Source organism: Cyprinodon tularosa, unplaced genomic scaffold (assembly GCF_016077235.1).
Source record: "Cyprinodon tularosa strain WSP-4 unplaced genomic scaffold, ASM1607723v1 ctg197, whole genome shotgun sequence".
NCBI lineage: Eukaryota > Metazoa > Chordata > Actinopteri > Cyprinodontiformes > Cyprinodontidae > Cyprinodon > Cyprinodon tularosa.
This window is the reverse complement of record NW_024038720.1, coordinates 2,414,372-2,434,239: the sequence shown is the minus strand read 5'-3', so window position 1 is coordinate 2,434,239 and position 19,868 is coordinate 2,414,372. Positions and strand designations below refer to the sequence as shown.

The window sequence follows — 19,868 nt, the reverse complement described above, 5'->3', positions numbered from 1 at the left end:
TCTCATTATATTGAGTTACTATCTCATTATAATGAGATACTATCTCATTATATTGAGTTACTATCATTATAATGAGATACTATCTCATTATATTGAGTTACTATCTCATTATATTGAGATAGTTTCTTTTTTTTTTTTTTACAGAGTGGCGGAAACGGGCTTCCATAGTCTTTTGGTCCATACCCATCCAGAGTCAGAGCTCAAGATATTGATGCCTCTGTGATATATGTTCTTAACAGAGTGATGAATGGTTCAGTTTAAAGTTTAAAAAAAGCAAAACTTAATTTTAAGCATAAGATTTGCAGACTTTTCACTTTTTCACATCTTTTCTGATAAAGATCATAGGAAAGGCCTTCCATGAGCTTGACTTTTTCATCTCTGATAGATGGAAACAGAAAAGATAAGGGTGGGACAAAGCAGAGTGAGATATGTTATGGAAAATGTGTACAGTGTAGCTCTGTCCAAATGTCCCACTAAACCCTCAATCACTGTATAGAGCAAGAACTGTATAGTGGACTTTATAAGGAACTCAGTTTACAGACCATTTGGACAGATGATCACTACTTCACTCCCTCTTGGTCACGTAACTCCGCCTTTCCTCAAGGTGCATGTGCCATCTTTGTTATTTGTCTCCACTGTCGCAGAATTGGTTGAATTTGTTGGGTTCATTATGCCCAGTCATTTTAGGCGTAGATACCAATTAGTTAAGTTTTGGTTTATCTCAGGGATTGATCTTTGTCCCTTTTAAATTTTCAGCTAACATGCTTGACTGAGTGTGTGACTTACTACATTCACTTATGTATAGATATCTCCATCCCTACCAGAACAGTTAAATGCCCGCCAAATAAAAATCATGAATCACAGGTGATTTGAAGCAATTGCTCAACAAGAAAAATTAAACCTTTAAGAAGGGAAGCAGGAAACTAATAAGGAGTATACAGAAGCAACTTAAGGTAAGGATAAGAGAAAGCAAGGAGCCATACAGGAAGAGGCTGGAAAACAATTTCCAGCAGAACAATATTAGAGATGTGTGGGTAGGGATGAAGAAGATCGCAGGCTTCAAGCTGAAGGATGATCGGTCAAATGGGAGTCTGGATAGAGCAAATTAAATGAATCCATTCTTCCACAGATTTAGTTCAGAAACAAACTCAGCATCCTTCTCCCTTGCCCAAAGTCACATGGGCATCCTGCCCTTCTCTGCCAAGGACTCTCCTGCTTCTATGAATTTTTCTCAGCCAAAGCAGACCATGGTCCCTCCACCTTTAACCTGTCTATCTCTAGAAGTCAAGTAAAAAGGCAACTGGAGAGAATGAATCATAATAAGTCACCAACAGTGCAGCCCCAGTGTTCTTAAGGCTTGTGCAGAGCCACTCTGTGGGATTCTACAGAACCTCTTCATCCGTAGTCTGACCCAGGAGGCAGTTCCAATGATGTGGAAGACCTCCTGCCTTGTTCCAGTGCCAAAGAAGACTCAACAATCCTCAGCGACTATAGACTATAGAGTCTATAGTCTATAGTATAGTCTATCTATAGTATAGACAGCGATCGACACCTACATTACCTGTTTAAAAACTAACATATAAGGTTACTGCAACATTTACTTTCCCATTGGGATTATTAAAATATTCTTTAATATTGAGCTAAATTAGAATTAGACATAGAGAGTCTAACTCTAATTTTTAAGTTGAATTGAATTTCTCATGGTATAAACTACTATCACTGTCAGGGCTCAAAACTGAGGACCCAGAATTCAAAGCAGACAGATAAGTGTGATTCCCAAAGCATTTATTAACGTACGTCGGATCTGCAACTCACCAGCAAGGGCATCAAGGGCTGGAATCTCTGTAGACGGAAAACTCAGGTTAGTGACCACGTAAATCTGAAGGACAAGGTTTTAGAGTTCCGTCTGTGAGCAGATGTAGGAGTAGAATCCAGCCGGATGGCTAACAACAGCCCAGAGAGTTCCAGGAGCTGGAGCCTGAAGACTGCTCAACTAGCTGACGAGCAGATCCAAGCAGATGAAGGAAGGCATCCAGCATTTTTCTCTGTCTATTTCCCTGATCATTACTTGTTTCTGCCTCCCGATTTTTGAGCCTGCCTCACCAAGACCTGTTTTTTTTGTGCCGCGTGGATCCCTGACCTGTTTCTTTACCATGACTTTGTTGATAGATTCTGTTTTGGATTCTCTGAATATCTGATCACCTGGCTCTGACTCTGGACCTCCTTAGAACATGATTACTTGCTGATGCTCTCTACAACAATCAGAGGTATAAGCAGCTGTGCTAATCTTGATTATTTCATTCTGAACTGAAAAATTTATTCTAAAAGGAGACCATTATGTTTGATCCCTCAGATTATTTTTTATTTTTTGGTTTCAGGGTTTTAGGATTCTTTTTCTTTCCTGGCAACACTTCAAATAATGTCATCCATGGTGCTAAGAATATGAAAAAAAAAACATATTTCAGTTCTTCCTATTCTCAATAAAATAATAAAAGTAATTTTGACCTGTAGACACTGATCATAGAAAAGGAACATCAAACCTATTTTGTCTGTGTGTCCATTAAATAAAAAAGTTTACTGAAACACTGTTTTCTCAACACCACACCCAACAATCGATGTGACTAATACCTTAAACAACACAAGAAACAAATGATCTTTGTTGAATGTAAGAATAAGCCTAAGATGAAGGTGAACTTCTTTAGCTATATATTTTTTGTTTTGTTTTAGTCCTGGTTGTGGGAATCAAAAGAAGCCAGCTTTTGTGCAATGCTGCTGCTGAAAGCAAGCTGACCTTTTCCTTTTTGATGTTATCTGAAGCAAGACAACATACTGCAGAGGAAAACTGTGTAGATTAAAAAATTCTCACTGTTGCAGTCTGTTATTATAAGATACCTCCAGTGAACTTCTTTGTATAAAAAGGAGAAAAAAAATTTTTTGCAGCTACACAGAATGCGGATTTGTAGAGAGAACAAAACACATCTTATCGTCTTCAACATAACTGATTGTAAAACGTAATTCTTTTTATTCCATTACACATATAATCAGATTAGATATATTAAACATGTAACCACTGAGTCACATGTGTTTTTGCCCCCTGTGAAGAGGCTGTAATGATACCTGGTGCTCTGAACAGAGTCTTAGCAGGTGGTTTTCATCTGCAAAGAACACTGTGTGACACTACTGGCATTTGCTCCATGTTTTAAACCCATCAGCTCCTTCATCTTACCCTATGAAGTTAAAAACAGATCAGGTGAGTCACTCTAAATCTAAAGGTTTCAAAGAAATTTCAGAACAAGAGGGAATAAACACTGAAGGGTTTTACTTATTGCAATAATGACATTTGTTCTGATATAAAATGTCTGAATAACTCTTTGCTGCTTTTTCAGTATTAATCAGACATACAAAAAGACAGTATGTCAGACTGTGGACCAGATAAAAGTGTTCCAGTGCGCAAGTTGCATTTAGTAGTAATGTTGCAGCCAGATATGATTTTTGTGTTTTCTCCTTTTCATGAATGAATTGTGTGTATGTTGTAAATGGGTGGGCGTTTTGTGCACATGTTTTGTGCACACGCCTCAACTCCACATTGATTGGGGGTGGCACTGTGGTAGTGGTGCATATGTGTGCGTGTTCACCTGCATTTAGGGTTTGTGTTTGTTCGGCCTGCAGCACAGTGTGGGGTGAGTCTGGGGGAGAAATTTTCTTTTGACCACATGAATCAACCTCCTCTGTATGTCAAGATATGTATAAAAACTACATTGTCTGAGCTGGTACTGTATCTACGTTCTTTTTATGGTGGCAAATGGAGCATAAATGCTCTCTGAACATGTGCAACCTACTGGCTGCACGTCATCAACTATAAACCCCCCATGTCAGCCCACCGTGGCAACTTCGACTTTTATCTCTTAATCTGTCACAATAAGTAGTGATGACATTGTAATAAGGTAGCTGCTGGAAAAAGAAAAATCGTAGAAAGAGAGACTGTCTGCTGCTGGAGGGCTGGAGGACGCTTCTGGGGAGAGGAAATCTGCTCTCTCTGCTAAGACTGCTGTCCCTGATCATTGGTCATCCTTGTGGTCACCCCACACCAGGTGACTTGTTATTACCAAACAACATTCACCACCTTTAGAACAAGCAGTTCACCTCTAAAATCAAGGTGCACTGAATACTTTTATGGACATCACAGCCACTTCATTCCAGGAGGAGATGTTGCATTTTATGCTGTTGTTTCTTCCTCTGTCAAATCTAGTGCCACAGTGGACTATACGTGGCAAACCCTGGAGGCTAAGATCGTCTCATCCTTCACATCTGCATAGCTTTCTGAAATCAGTACAATCCTGTGCTTGCAAACTATGTGAAGAGAAAAAAACTAATCATATACACTGATTCTACTTACGCTGTAAAAACGCTTTACGTTGATCTGAAACATTGGATAGGAACTGATTTTCTGATCACCACAGGTAAATGTGTCAACCATGTTGCTCAGATGCTCCTAAAAGAGGCTTTGGCAAAACCGGAGGCATGCATATCAGTCTGGCACTTTAGAACTATTTATGAGTAACAATGTTGCTGATGCAGCTGCTGAAAATGCTGCTGGTTAAAGACAAACAGAGGGCCTGCAGGACAGTTCCTTCAGAGCTCCATAACCACACAGGACACATCATTGATGGCAATTAATGAGGTCACATGATGGGAGAGTTGTAGCCTCCTCGTCACTCCTCTGTGAGGAAGCACTCACAGAGGCCACCAATCTAGCAAAAAATGTTCCAGTCAAAAGTGGTGCTCCTTTCCTCATTAACATTAGTAAGGGTTACTTTAAAGTAGGGGATGGGAGCATTCCCTCTCCCTACCAAGCCTTGGCAGGAAGTCATCATTTATTTTGTTGACATGGCAGGACTGCAGGGTGGAAGGTTACTTATATTTGCTTTTTTATGATGACACTTTCACCAGGTGGGTTGAAACTACCCCGAACAAAAATTTTTTTTTAAATCCTAACTTTCTCATTTTAAAGATGTTTAGACAGTGAGAAAGCAAATGCAAATGAAAAAAATAAACTGCAGATTAGCGCAGTCAAACAGCAGAGGAATGAAGGCAACTTTATCTTCTCTTATTAAATCTCCTGGTTTTGCAGGATATTTTCTTCCTTTTCAAGCAGATCACACCTGCCTTCGTCATTCATACAGCAAACAATAAAATCAACTTGAACAGTTTCCTAAAATATTTTGCTGGTGAATTAAAATTGCTGAGCTTTTCCATTCAATGAGGACGTAAACCTGACAAACATCAATGCTGTAGATATAAAAACATTGTTCCAAATGACCAGGGCCCTTTTTATTACTGTTGATCTGGTAACTATGACTATTATGACTAAATCTCATCCAGGAAAAGTTAAAGATAAATGGTGTTTTGCTTTAGCAGGCAGAGGGAATGAACACATTTTCAGGTGATATTGTTAAACAGAAAATAGCAGTGTAGCCTGTCAAGAGAGGCTGTTCAGAGTGTAGTTTTTTTCACCTGGTAAGGAAAAGAAGAACAATTGAAGATAAAAGTGTATTTAGGTTCTGGTTCCTATCCCAGAACAGCACTGTATGTGTAGTGACCTTAGTCATTGCTTTAAAGGGGTGATGGAGCGACAGAGAGTACACTGAGACTGGTAAAGAGTAATGGGCTTTGACAGGAACATTCATATTTTAGAAGAAATGGAGGATAACCTCTAGTGCCATGCTCTAGATACGCTAAAAAAATGCTAAAAAAAATCCTTACACAACTTTGCACGGAAAGAAGAAGATATGCAAGGATCTAAAGAGAATAACTAAAAGCCACCTTCTGTTCCATTCCTGATTTTTGACATGTTAGACAAATAAAGGAAGCAATCAGAATACAGAAATATTCAAATCCTTTTTATAGGTTTATTTAAACACTTTTATTTTTTCTTATTTACCAACCTCATTATTGGGGATGTTAATGTGGGATTGATTATAAGTGCAACACCTGATAAGATAATGTAAGATAATGGTTGCTTGCATGTGGAAAAGGTAGGACATTATTAAGTACTATGAGTTTAGTAGGAAATATTCACATATCGATGACAAACACTGATTTTTGGTCTCTGGAAAGCTATGTGATTTATATGCAATAAAAAGTGTTTTTTTCTGTACAACTCGTAATCATTGTCCTCCTCTTATCTGGGCCCAGGTTGGTTGGGCAGCAGACTCAGCAGGGACGCTCAGAATTCCTCTGACACTTTCTCCAACTTTTCCAGGTTTTGATAAACACACTAAAATATCTACAAAAATCTGTCTTCTACCCACCTTCTGATAACTATTTTTGCCGTCTGAAATTACTTAATTCTAATGTAATCATCTACCAGTGTCTGAGACATTCATTGAGCATGTCATGTGTTGGAGCCTTGTTCTATATAGGTATATATAAATGAGGAGATAGACATTTTGATGTATGGGAAAATTTTTCAAATCCCTAGAGATGGTTATTGCCTCAACATCACATAAGAAATCATATTTGTATTAATAATCATATATTTGTATTGTATTCTACTTCAATTTTATAGCAGTGGTGTCTTAGGAATAAAAACATGTTGAAAAGATTAAGAGTGTTTGGGAAGCAGACAGAGACTGTACTATGAGGCAAATCCCCTTGCATATCTTTATAAACGACCTCTTCAAAACACAAAGAGTAGAAAAAGATCATTTGAAGCTGCAGAAACGGAATGATTTGTGCTCAAAGGGGAAATGGATTTCCAAGTTAATTAAGGTTTCTGCACAAAATGATCCAGCATAAATTCAGTAAAGCCAAAATATGAACTCAACTGTCAATTTTTAGACAGACGACAGGAAGACGTCTCAGGCCAAAGATTAAAAAAGAGAAGGAAAGTAATAGAGATGGAAATTGTTTTAAAGGTAAGCAAAGGTTTGGAACCAATGCACCCATTGGACATTTCTACTGGTGAAATGTAAAAGACGTGTTTAATAAACGTCAGAGATTCCATTTAAAATAAGGGCATGAACTATTCTGCACTATTACCAGAAAGAGGAAGATACAAAAAATAAAAGGATGCAAAAAATAAAAGGAATACTCTTTAAAAACCAAGTGAGAGACTTCCAAGTCCTGATATTTTCTAAAAGCGGACCACATAGTTGTATTCATCCAGACTTTTTTCTGCCCAATTTAATTTCCTTAAGCAATAAAAGATTAAATATTGTAACATATAAAACTTTGCTCCACTGGATTTATGGTTTATGTAAATATTAACAAAGGCTGTGTCCAAATGTCTGCCCTTTCCCCTCCATCCCAATATAGAGCGGGGACTATATGGACATATTTTCACTAGTTTTCACTCCCAGTTCGTTAAATGACTCGGGCTCCTCGCTCTGTTCCTGCACCAATCCTTATTCCCTCTGGCTCCAAAAAAAAAAATCCCATGATAGTTTGCAAGCAGAGCTCTTGTAAAGCATTACTTTTTCATTCACTAGACACTCACACACCCCTATGAAATGCATAACCCCCATATAAGGGGCTATAGGGCAAAAATTCAGACACAGCCATAGTCTACTTTAAGAAACAACAGAATTTTAAGGCTGTTTCACATCCTTCATATTTGGTATACTTTAGATAGACCAGAGTTAGTTTCTCCCCTTCATCCTGACAATCTGTGCAGGTGTGAATATACACAAGCGAAACCTTTTCTAGATCAAACATAAGACTCAGATTTTTCAGGTAGTCTTGATCTGCTTCTAACCAGACTCTGCTCTGGTTTGCCTCTACAATAAATACAAACCGGCCCCAATTTGACTCAACTAAAGGAAAAATCAGCTTTTTTGGATTTGATGAGCAAATGCAACAGCTCCTGTAATAATGGTACATTTTACTAGTCATTGCACACCTGATCCTCAACTTTTTCTTAACAAAAAACTGCCAGCTTCTTGAAAGTTTGCTCCAAAGCCATTACAAAATTTGAAATAGAACGTTGTGAAACCTGCATCGCATAAGCTGACAGACTGAGTTGTGGCTGTAGTATCAGCAGAAATATGGTGAACAGAGTTTCAGCAAACAGGACTTCTATGTGGGTTTTCTCCATTATTGGCTCAGTGCCACTAAACTCATTTCTATCCAATGGATGCAATGAACATAACACAGTGGCTTTGCTTAGATAGTTATAGTTTACCTGGAAAAAGTACAATTTTAAAGAGAACAGCATCAAAAGTAAAAAAAAAAAAAAAAGTCCACTTTTGGTCCAGAGTAGTCAAGTACAGCAGCTTTTCTGTTGTGACTACACAAGGTGCAAAGACATAACAACCAATTAATTAAATAATCAATTAAGAATAGGGATTACATTAAACCTGGCTTTAGAATTGTATATAAATAAAAAATATACTTACAAAGGGATCACGGATAACTGTAAAAGCCTATTCCCTGATTTCCTGGGGATAATTGTGAGTTATACTTTATCAATCTCATTAATTTGAGCCAGCAGCATTTCCTTTAGTGGAAACCGTTGTTTGAATATCTGAGGTGTAATTAACAGATTAGAAAAGTCACAACAACAAAGACCATCTGCATCCTTATGCCCCAAGCTCACTTGCCTTTACATAATACTGAAAGGAGGTGGAACCAGCCCCCACTTTGATTTTTTTTTGTCTCCCTCTTATCTTCTCCAATCAAAATGTTTCAAGTGGACAGGCAGCTGTCATCACAACACCTTCCTGGGTATCTGTTGTTGAGACAGTTCATTATCTATGGCAGAGTGGACACACCTGCCTGACAGAAACGTCTTTGAAGCCGTGCTCCTAAAGGCAACAGTCAAAACCCACAGGTTCAGAGTTGTGTCGGCCCCTCTTAAGTCATTGTTAACTTTTCCTTTCATGTTCTGGGCAGCATATGATGTAAGGCTGTTTTAATGTTGGAGCTTTTAGAGTTGTCTGTGTGAAACACTTCATGTGGACACAGTTGTTTACTTTTGGGAACTCGCTAAATCTCATCCCATTTCAATCCGAGGAGACAGAAAAACTGTAACTAGATATGTTTTTTTTTCAATTCAATTTATTTATACAAGTAACAGAGACAGATTGTTCTACCTAAGGAAAACCAGCTGATTGCATGAAATCATTTACTCTCAGCAATCTCTGACACCGAGCATGTATGTAGCGACAGTGGAGAGGCAAACTCCCTCTTAACAGGAATTCCAAAAAGGTTAAAAACAATCCACTGGACTTTGTTTTCATAATTTAAAGAAGTTTCACTTCCAATCCAGAAAGCTTTTTAAACTCAAAATTTCAGAATTAGCGTTGAGTTCCAAGCTTTATAGAGTAGCCCAAACAAAGCCTTTTTTGGCTTTGAAAACATGCAAACCAGAAGAAAAGGTCCCCCCTTAGGGATGGGGAGACGATAAGGTCTTTTGGTAGCCTGCAACACTTGATACTTTTAACAGGAAGAAACCTGGCGTGCAGACAGAGAAGCTCTGCAGGAGCCAAATGAAGGAGATCTTGTCAGGTTTATCTTAATTGGTTTTGGAGAAGGCGAAGTTGAATGGGTGACATCGCAGGTGGTTCAGGTGAAGCTGATAAGAATCTTTCAGATGGAATTTTCACTTAAGCTTTATTTTTATTTAGAACCTAAAATTGTCTTATAATGTGTCACAAAATTAGAACATCAAGGTCAACATCTTTCCAGCCAAAGCCTTTCTCATATTACTTTTAAGTTTTCTTATTGTTATAATTGAGTCTAGGGGAAAGTGTTGTACATAACGTAAAACCTAACCCTTTTTAGTTTGGTTTATTCCATCTTGTATTTGTTTAAATTATGACATTTTCAGTTAAGAGAAGTGTTTGGGAAATGTTTCAATCTGCTACCTGTTGAATCCATGCATCTATGATTGACCTCTTAAAGAAACCTGTTAAACCTGCATTTAGTTTGATTACTAGCTGCATCTCTTATGCCTGGCTTTGCCTTTCTAATACAGGTGAAGCCAGGATCCACTGATCACATTTGCCCCATTTACACTACCGCTCTGAAACCAATCTGTGCCAAATTCAGACCGAGGTTGGATCAGTTAACTGTGCCGAGCTAGGTTCTTACGACCATTTACACATCAGGCTAATACAGTTCCTCGCCTCCTATCGGCGGTCCATAATACTAATGCTCTCAAGGCGGGAATTACGCAAACATGTCAATGAGAGCCTCGGTCTCGGCACCATCCCAGGTCGCACCATGCTCTTTTTATGCTATTTATTGTTAATAGGCTGAGAAGAAGTTAATGTTGTGAACAGGAGAATAGATCTGTGAATTGTAAAGCCAGATATGCCGGAAAACCCATGAAATGAGTCTGACTGTAAATAGGACATGGTCTGCCCATGTGCTCTTTGTTATCAGAGAACCGAGCCACAACTGAACCGTGCCGAGCCCTACGGTTGAACTAGTACTAGAAATAGTGCGGTTTGGTTGTGTCTGGCACGGTCCAGTTCAGTCACATTCCATTTACTCTGAACAGTTATCTCGGTTACCATGCTCGGACAATTCTCAGCACGGTTTCAAAAGGGTAGCGTAAATGTTGCTATTAACTTGATCTCTTAATCTGGAGTTTCTGAATTCAGCCTTTGTGAACTTTGTCTCTGGAATGTACACCGTTGCTGGTCAGTTTTTGAACCCTTTTCTCCTCTGATTAAATTAGAATAGCTTGGGTGTGTCGTTAAATAAATGGAGATTGATGGATTTCACTCAGTCGGCACATTTATTCATATCTTTGCAAAGAGAGAACAGTTCATCATACAGCCCTTATGGCACAGCATTCTGCCCTGTTCTGCATGAGCAGCATTCGTACCCCCTTACTTACAATAATGGAAAAGTAGTCTGAGTCAAAACAAATTACAGAAACTTTTATTAAACAGTAACATGTTATGAATAAACCTTGAGAAATAATCTGATTTGTTATGGGAAGAAGCTCTGTCTGGTCTACAAACACCATCCTGCAGAGCATTGTGTGGCCTTGAAAGTGAAACAGACTGAGTGAAAACTTTTATAGTGAGTAAATAGGATAAATTAATATATAATAAAAGAGAAATCTAAATTTTCCAACAACACGTGACTAGTCTTAACCTTGGACTTTGGGTCACTCAAGGAAAGATTAATAGAAGCTCTGACCTGTGCTTTTCTCTTCACCTTTCAGTTTTCTTAGCCTAGTTAATACTCTTTCAGGCAAAAAGTAAACAATTCATTGTTGGATTGTGTCTGTTTATTATTTCTGCACTATGTATACTTTTACATATTTACTTAAATATGAACCTCTTTTTAACATTTGAGAAATTTATCAAACATGTACATTTTACTTACTAACTTTAAAGGAGAAAGGCACTAAAATGTGGAATATTCATAATTATTTGAGTCCATGATAAGACTGTAAACCTAATCCAACATTTAACTCATCACATTATTTAGTCCTCACAGACATGACAGCAACTGAATAGAAGCCATTTACTGACACAACACAGTGCAATAATTTCTCTCCATCTATCAAAACATGAGAGCCTTAAGCTCTATGTCTGTCATGGATACATTTTAGACATTGCATCAGAGCGCAGAGCAGATGATTTCTCTGTATCTCCCCTAATGATGCTGTGGATCCAAGGCAAATATGAAGAAATCTTCATGTAGACACCGTAGTGGTACCGGTTGCAGGATTTGTCATAGGAAAGGATCCCTGCAGCGTATACATCCCCTGTTTGCACATCCCTGACTGCGAGAGCTCCTCCCGCATCCCCAAAACAAACATTTTCCCCATAGCCTGTGGGTCCAGTGCAGAACATATTGACATCCACCATGGGTGTGTGTGAAGTCTGTTCATATTCAGATTTACAGTCAGAGTGATTGGCCAGAGGAAGAGTGAGGTATTTGAGAGACGTTGATAGGGTCAGGTGGATCCCCCAGCCCCAGCCAGCGATTACCCCAGACCCACCCCTAATAGTGTCCAGGTCCTGGCCTCTCTCTGGGAGGGAGATTGGAGTGACCTTATCACTCATAATCACAGACTCTTTAAGTTTGATGAGAGCTAGGTCATTATCCCAGTCAGATTGGTTCTGGAAGCCAGGATGAAGATAAACCTGCAGGAGGAGAGTATAAATATCACCTTTTTAATCTCCCCTCTCATCCTTTACATAAGAAAATGTAATAAAAAGTTATTTTTTCAAAGCTATCAAATCTAACTGTGCTTTGTTACCCAAAGCAACGTCTCAATCTGAGTGTTTTTATAGGGTGAACGAGTTTCGAGCGTGTTAAAATGAGACTAATTTCCTCTTTCATAACAAACCTTGAATGCCTAAAGAAATTGAAGGGCAACATATTTCAGATGGCATTGAAAAAGATGAAATAACAGAGAAGGAAAGTGAAAAATGTTGCTCTTCCTTTCATAAATCACTGTCACCACTTCTAGATGTAATTTGTCTGGCAAACCCTGAAGCTAAAAATCAAGTCTTTTTATTCATTCTAAAATGAAATGCATCAAAAGACGAGAGGAATCTATTAAGGGCGAAAGCATTGATAAAAAAAGATTGACATGATGGTCAATGCATTTTTTTCTTGCCTTTATTCTATCTACAATCACTGTATTTAATACATTATTTATTTGTATTTAGCATTTTCGTAACCAAGATGCCCATTCCTTACCTTTTCTACAGCAGCTTCTGTGGAGGCATCAGCTTCTCTCCTCTGTGAGATTCCTAAGTATACTTTTGGGATGGAAGGATCTTTCCCCTGAATATCCTGTCGACTCTTTTTAATGAAGAGGTTTCTTCCAGCTGTCAAAACCCACCGGTCAGATATTAGAGCTCCCCCTGCATACCCACCATCCAGGACACTGTCAGAGAGGTAGATCATGGCTTGCCAGGGGACTAGAGGAGCCAAGGTTCCTCCAACCATTCGCTTCGAACGAGGGGAAGAAATATTACATGAAATCAACTTTATTAATTTCATTTCATTTTGTTTTTCAATTAAAAATGCTGAGTAAAGGCTAATTATAAAGTAAGATTTCTCAGATCATGCTTTAGCACTCTGAGCCTTTAAAAGCAGCTAATGAAGCACAGGATCAGAAGCCAAAAGGCTCTTTGTTAAAAAAGTTGCAATGGATCCATAACCAGATGCATGAAATGGAAATCTGAAAAACAACAGTTAAGGTAAAAAGGCTAACTTAAGCCAAATGTACGAAATATAACATAGTTGTACAGACAAACAATACTGGTAAAATCTAGTAAAAACTAACAAGAATGTGACACAGGAAACTTAATGAAAAGACATTTAACACTGCATATTGGCACATGCTATAAAGACATAAAATAACCAGGTTCACACACAGAATGATATAGACAATATGCAGAACATTCATAAAAAAAACAGCAACTTTGCATGATTTTAATTGTGATTAAAATCCTCCAGAGTCTAGAACACTTTAAATTCAAAGTGATTCACATTGTTTGTTGAAACTTTGAGTATAAGCTCATATATCAGGGTTTTATTGAAAACTTCTATATAATCCTTCCTGATGCAATGCCTTTTCAATGATTAATCACATGGATCTCTTAATTAATTGTAAATTTAAAACCTTCAGATACAAAGCTTTGTAACGCTTAATTGTATTTTTTTCTTACTACACAGAAATGAGGAAGCAAATGTGATCTCTATGCGTTTGATCCTCTTCTCTTTTGTGAATAATCAAGTTTGAAGTGATTGTCTCCTTATGGTTTTGGCAACATCTTGAATATTTTCTACAAATCATTAAGTGTGTCTTTGTTCCTCACTAAAGGTTATTCTTCAGATATCAAAGCAGTAGACATTGTTCAACAGTTATTAAACAATTAATCAGTAGCTTGAGGCAAAACTTGAGGATTTTAGGAGGGGGGGCTCTTTTATCATTTAATCCTCACAGAAGATAACTGTCGTTTGCACAACACAATCTTTTCAACAAGTCTACAGAGTGAGGTGAAATATTTCCTGACAGATTTTGTTTCTTTTCTAAATCAATAAATCAGAATGTTGCTGGGTTTTTTTCAGACACTAGTTTTATGAATGATATTTGAAAGGATCAGTCAAATACTGCAGGAGACATAAGTACGACTAGTGGAGCTCATCAGTTATCAAAAAGCTTAAGAGGCTTATTGCAAGGTTAATTTCAATTTCTATTCCAAGACTGTTTTACTACTTGTATGTGTGCAATCTTCATAAGGAGCTCTGAATGTGTCCATCCATCACTTTGGTTCAGACTTCTCTCTCTCAATAATTTCTGTATGGGTATGCCATCATGTTATCATGTTGCTATGTAAATAGATCACAAAACATAAAGTAATATATATCTTAGGTTACCGGTTAATTAGGATTATGGCAATGCCAGACCTTTTATCAAGTATAAAAAAAAAAGAAAATTAATTTAAATTCTCAAAATGTATCTTTAGAATTGATCATTGATCACCAGACTTTTAATAAAGCTGCAATGTGTCATTTTCAGCGACATCTTTCCCACACTGCCTCTATCCTCCAACAATACGGAGGCCTTCATGGTACAAAAAGGCTTCAGCAACATCCGATCTACCTATACTGATGGTATCTTGTCAAGTGATGGTGACAGCTGTGTTGTAAAGGTACTTGAGACAACAATGTTGTATACAAATTAGGAAATAAGAAAGTATCGTGAATTGACCACTGTTCCAGTGAAGGAGATGAGTATGGACTGAGGGCAAGAGAAATGTTTTGAAAACGGTCAGCTTTATAATCACTGGGTGGTTGCCTGTCATGGCTAGTGTTTATAGTTTAGTTAGATCATTTTAGAAGTAGTACTTTATTAGTCTGATAGAGATTTCATATAGGCCTAACTTGCCTCTGACCCATTAAAACATAATGATCTCTACAGTTTCTATTTTGTCTGCTCTGTTCTGCCGTACCGCAGAGATGTCTTTCTCCACAAATGGGAACAAACTGCTTTTTAATTACAAATAGCTTTTTCTAAGGCAAGGCAAACAAAGATTGAGAGTTTTAGTCACAGGTGACAATAAATATATAGATATAGATAATATATTATATCTATGTCATTAAATCCCTGTAATTATTACACACTACACCTTTAAGATGTTTTTTTTTTGTTTAGTCCTTTAGTAGGTATTCCAAATATGAATATTTTAAATTAAGCAGAGCATGAATAAATAAATCTCAAATAGATTCAAAGGTCACATTCCTCTTTTCATTTTGCAGGAAAAACATAATTAGATAGTTTCATTCATTCACCTTCTAACTTAAAATGGTTGAATTCAGCGACCTACATCTGTTATAATGATGCTCCTACTGCTAACATGCAGGTTTTAGTATTAAAGGTTCCATTGATAAATACATCTGGAATGTATATAAAGGTTTTTGAAGTCTGAAAACAACATATTTATTGAAAACTGTTTTTTTTATTGGAAATGGAAGGAATAAAATGCCTGCGATGGACTGGCGACCTGTCCAGGGTGAACCCCGCCTCAATCTCCATTGACAGCTGGAGATAGGCACTGGCACCCCTTGCAACCCCACTTGGGAGAAAGCGTGAAGAAAATGGATGGATGGATGGAATAAAATGCCTTAGAATTAGATGTTTTTAATTTAAAAGATTAAATAAGTTGTTTTTATTCTATTATCAGTTATTGTACGTTCCACTTTTGGACAATCATCCCTTTTGACTGAGAGGGGTACTCATGGTAAGACAAAATGCCCAAACAGGTACGCAAGTCTAAAAAGGTTGGGAAACACTGGTCTAATTGATCAAAGATTGTGTGGGATTTCAACACAATGTGTATGTATGCCCAAAGGCCAAAAATGGCTTACACAAATACATTTCAGATTGATTAAACCATGAGCACACACAAAAACAAGCACATTTCTTTGATAAATCACACTTGTGTGCACAAGTTGGCATCCAAGGCTCCACCTACTGTTCTGCCCTCTACCCGCCCACATTTCACCATAAATTGACCATGCAAAGCACTGTATGAATGCCACTGTGTTTCAATGAGCCATAGGATCAATGTTATTTGATTGTTAACATTGGCAACCAAGGGGAAAAGAGCGAAATTAAAGAAAGGGTTAAACGAATTCAGAAAAATGTGTTTTGGTGGAGAATTGTAGAAATATGTTCGGTAGCCACCCTGTTCAGCACATAGATGTAGGAGCAATACTCCAGGGAGTCTGATTTGCTGCTAAACCAACTATAATCATAGGTCAGGACATCTTGGTGATCCCGAAAAGGTATTTTCTCCTAATTCTCCTTTGTTCAACATTCTCCAGCAAAGCACCATAACACAGGTGTCACAGAGGTATAAACAGCAGTTAGCAAAAATGCCAACTTATACGACTCACCCTGGTGAACACTAGGGGGAGGACTATGGGGTTAATGAAGTGCTTAAATATTGTCTTCTGATAAAGGATATGACCTGCTCATTTCATGAGTTGTACATGTTACTGTATATAGTTTTGGTTCACCAGTGCAAGCACAAATCAGTAAGACATTTCATTCTTGATCTATAATTTATTTTTTATATCAAGGGATATTAAAGGTCTAATCTTGCTTCAGTTCTTCTCCTTACATCTCCAAGATATGTGTAACTTTATGCATTGGTTAGAGCTGGTGTGAGAGAGACCCCAAACAAGTCCAAGTTTATATATGATAAATCACATCATCTAAAGGAAAAATGACTTACAGTATGCAAGAGCGGCTGGCTAGCTGAAGTGCTAAGTCACCCATCCTGCAAACAGGAAGCCTGGGTTCTTATCCCATCTGGGGGGAATGAGTTGCCAGTGTGGATCCGTATCCCCCAAACTGCTCCCCAGGCGCTGCACAGTAGGAGCCGACTGCTCCCCAATGGGATGGGTTAAATGCAAAGAGTTTCTCTGTACTTGTGACAGTGTTATGACAAAACGCTGGGGGGGAAAAAAGACACACTCCTCCCCAGGTGCCGCACCATGGCAGCCCACTGCTCACTTTTATTGTCCACTGTAATGACAATAAAAAGTGCTGAAAAAGATTTAGTCCTCATTTACTGCATACGCAAGCTTGATAAATCAGAGCCCAGGTTTTACATATACATCATTTCTGTCTCCAGATCAAATAATATTTGATTTGCCTATTTGCTCTGTTGTTGAAACACCTGAATTTCACCACGACAGGGTAATAAAGAGTATATCTATATTATTCAAGAAGTTCACTACAGTCTGAAATGCCATTCCGTTTTATGATTAAATGTCTTTCTGCTGAAAATATCTGTGCCTTGATTCGAAACTCCAGAGGGATCATGTTCCGGCAAACTAATTTGGAACTAACCCAGACTGCAAACACATCTACTAATTAACAAAGGTCTTCTGAAATAATTTTGAGCAAGCAAATATAAACAATAAGATAAAGAGACAGTTATATTGAAAAAGTTGGAAAACCATTTGAAGCCTGAGTGTTTTCCTAAAACATTTGGATATAAGAGATAATTAAGATTAATTTTAACAGTCATAAAAATGTATAATAAGAAGAATAAACTTAGATACTTTATGAATGTCTACAAACCTTACAGATACTAAAAGTATATTAAACTGTATGTTCATGAAGCTATCATGCTTATATCTGAAAACTGACTGTAAAAGTCACTTTAACCATAACTATTGTTTACTGTCTTTGTCAAAACTGAACTGACCATTTTGCAAGATGTTGATAGTAAATGTTGGCATTACCTAAAACAGAGGCTTTGATCCTCGCCTCTGCCAGAATGGTCCACAAGGCCAGCAGGACCAAAACAAGGGAGAACCTTCAAACACAGTCAACCAAAAGGTTTGCATTCACTAGATTCATTAATGATCAGCTGAGAATACAATCTGGACATATCAAAAAATACCTAGACACAACTTTCTTAAAAATCAAGTGTTATAATTGCTAATAAAATAATTTTAAGTGAAAGATCATTGGATTGTGTTCATTGGATTCAGGAGCAACTTTATACTAAACAAGTTTACAAAAAAAAAATCCTTAATAGTTATAAATTAAATAACCTCATTTTATTTTGTCTTTGAATGATTTTATTCTAGTACTTTTTCCTGTTGTAGAAAACAGCATTCAGATTTAATCTGTGTAGCAAAGCTATAAATATTTTATCTTACCTCTTGTTGACAGCAATCATGTCTTTCCCTTTTGATGGTTTTAGTCTCTCTTCTTAAGTGTGTTTTGCATTCAAGCTGTTGGTATATTTATATCTGCTTAAAAACAAATGCTCTGATCTGGAAATTTCTGCTTGGCTCATGAAAACAGGAATCCCTGCATTTCAAAATGAGCTAATTACGAAATCTTGCAACAAATTGTTTGCTCTGTCTGTTAGTGTCCAAAAAATCTGAATCAGAAAAAAGGGAAATAGAAAGATGTTAGGTTTTACAATAAAAGCTTCTGGTTTTATATAAAGCAGCAATAGTGTTGCTTAATCTAAAAAAAAAAAAAAAAAAAAAACAGAAATAAAAACAATACAAGATTCTCACAAGGCTATAATTCTTGTTTTATTCTGTGTTTTAGTTCACCTCCTTCCACTGAATGTTAAATGGACACGTGTGCTATTTATATTCTGGTTTGGCATCCAGGCTTACTGAAAATGAAAACCAGTAACAAACTCTAATGATGTCAGAGTGACAGGTTGCCGGTCACTGTGCATTTTCGCTGTATTTATGAAACACAAAGCAAATATTAACTCATTAGACCGTTCCTGAAGAAACAGCAGCAGAATCTGTTTTGATTTCTGTGGCACTATTTAAGCATGGCAGCCGTCTGATAGACCGGTGCTGCAAAGTTGAAAGTCCAGCCGTCCTGCTCAGCATATTGATTTACAAAGGGATATGGAAGGATTTTATGATTTCAAGAGTAGTGGAGAATAATCCAGTTGAAATGGAATGCCATAATATGCAAATGTAATGAATAAAGACTGAAATGCAGCTGTAAAATATATATATATACATATATATATATACATATATATATTTTTTTTTTCTAGAGTGCAGAGCTAATAGTATGCCTATCAGCAGACCATCACCAGCGATGAGTTAAGCAGTCACATTATGTACAGAGGTCAGAAGTTTTTCTTCAGTACTGTAAAACTCAATTTAACTCACATGTAAAGAGAGGGACTAAATGCAAATAGGAGTTTTAACTGAGGGAGAAGATTTATTACATGCTCTTTTAAATAGAGGATGTTTTATTTATTTATTTTTCCCAGTTTTTAGCCTTAGCTCTTGACTGGTAATGAGAATCTTTGAAATCAGACACTCATCTCAAATTAAGTCATTTCGTTCTAGATAATCATTGCAGTCATGGTTGACCTGAGGCAGAAACACTCCCAGCCATTTTTTTTTTAGCAGGAGCTCTTCATTTGTAAATTCCCTCATGTCTCTGAAACTCTTATGTTTATGGACAAAAATGGTTAAAGTGGTTTAGCCTGAGAAGGACGTTAGGAGTATGTTGTAGTCATACATTTCTTGCATTTCCACACATACTGTAGCTGCCTGTTGACAGAAAAAAAAATCCTCCTGCCTATTCTGAATCACATAGGTTTTCCCTAACTACTTAAGAAGCCTGGAAACAACTGCAAAGGTTACTTTAATAAAAAAAAATAAGTCACTTCTCATAGGAAAATATTATAAAGGGATTTGATAGGAAATAGATTTTTTCCGACCACATCGACATAGATTTTTGTTTTTTGTAAAGTTTCCTACCATTTGGTTAGCTATGAATGAGAATTTCAAAAGTAGACTCATCTCTTATCTAAATGATGCTTTGCTTTATCTCAAGCAAAGTAAGTGGTTAAGTGTTAAGAAGATAAAAA

The 19,868-nt window shown here is 37.2% G+C and overlaps 1 protein-coding gene across 1 annotated transcript; it reads right to left on the bottom strand.

The window, feature by feature from the left end:
* Window positions 1-10,978: 10,978 nt before the first annotated feature.
* LOC119782792 (haptoglobin) lies at window positions 10,979-18,419 on the bottom strand. The gene is made up of 4 exons (XM_038283941.1): window positions 18,166-18,419; window positions 17,745-17,816; window positions 12,673-12,940; window positions 10,979-12,110 (listed from the first exon to the last, which is right to left on the bottom strand). The coding sequence occupies exons 1-4, from the start codon at window positions 18,183-18,185 to the stop codon at window positions 11,556-11,558; spliced, it is 915 nt and encodes a 304-aa protein (XP_038139869.1). The 5' UTR covers window positions 18,186-18,419; the 3' UTR covers window positions 10,979-11,555.
* Window positions 18,420-19,868: the final 1,449 nt, after the last annotated feature.

What these genes read in the sequence shown, in the direction of transcription:
- LOC119782792 (XM_038283941.1), bottom strand. Translation starts at nt 18,185, where the DNA reads ATGATTGCTGTCAACAAGAG. An exon ending in ATGATTGCTGTCAACAAGAG is followed by an intron (nt 17,817 to 18,165) that starts GTAAGATAAAAT and finishes CTGTGTTTGAAG; the next exon opens with GTTCTCCCTTGTTTTGGTCC. An exon ending in CAGAAGCTGCTGTAGAAAAG is followed by an intron (nt 12,111 to 12,672) that starts GTAAGGAATGGG and finishes CTCCTCCTGCAG; the next exon opens with GTTTATCTTCATCCTGGCTT.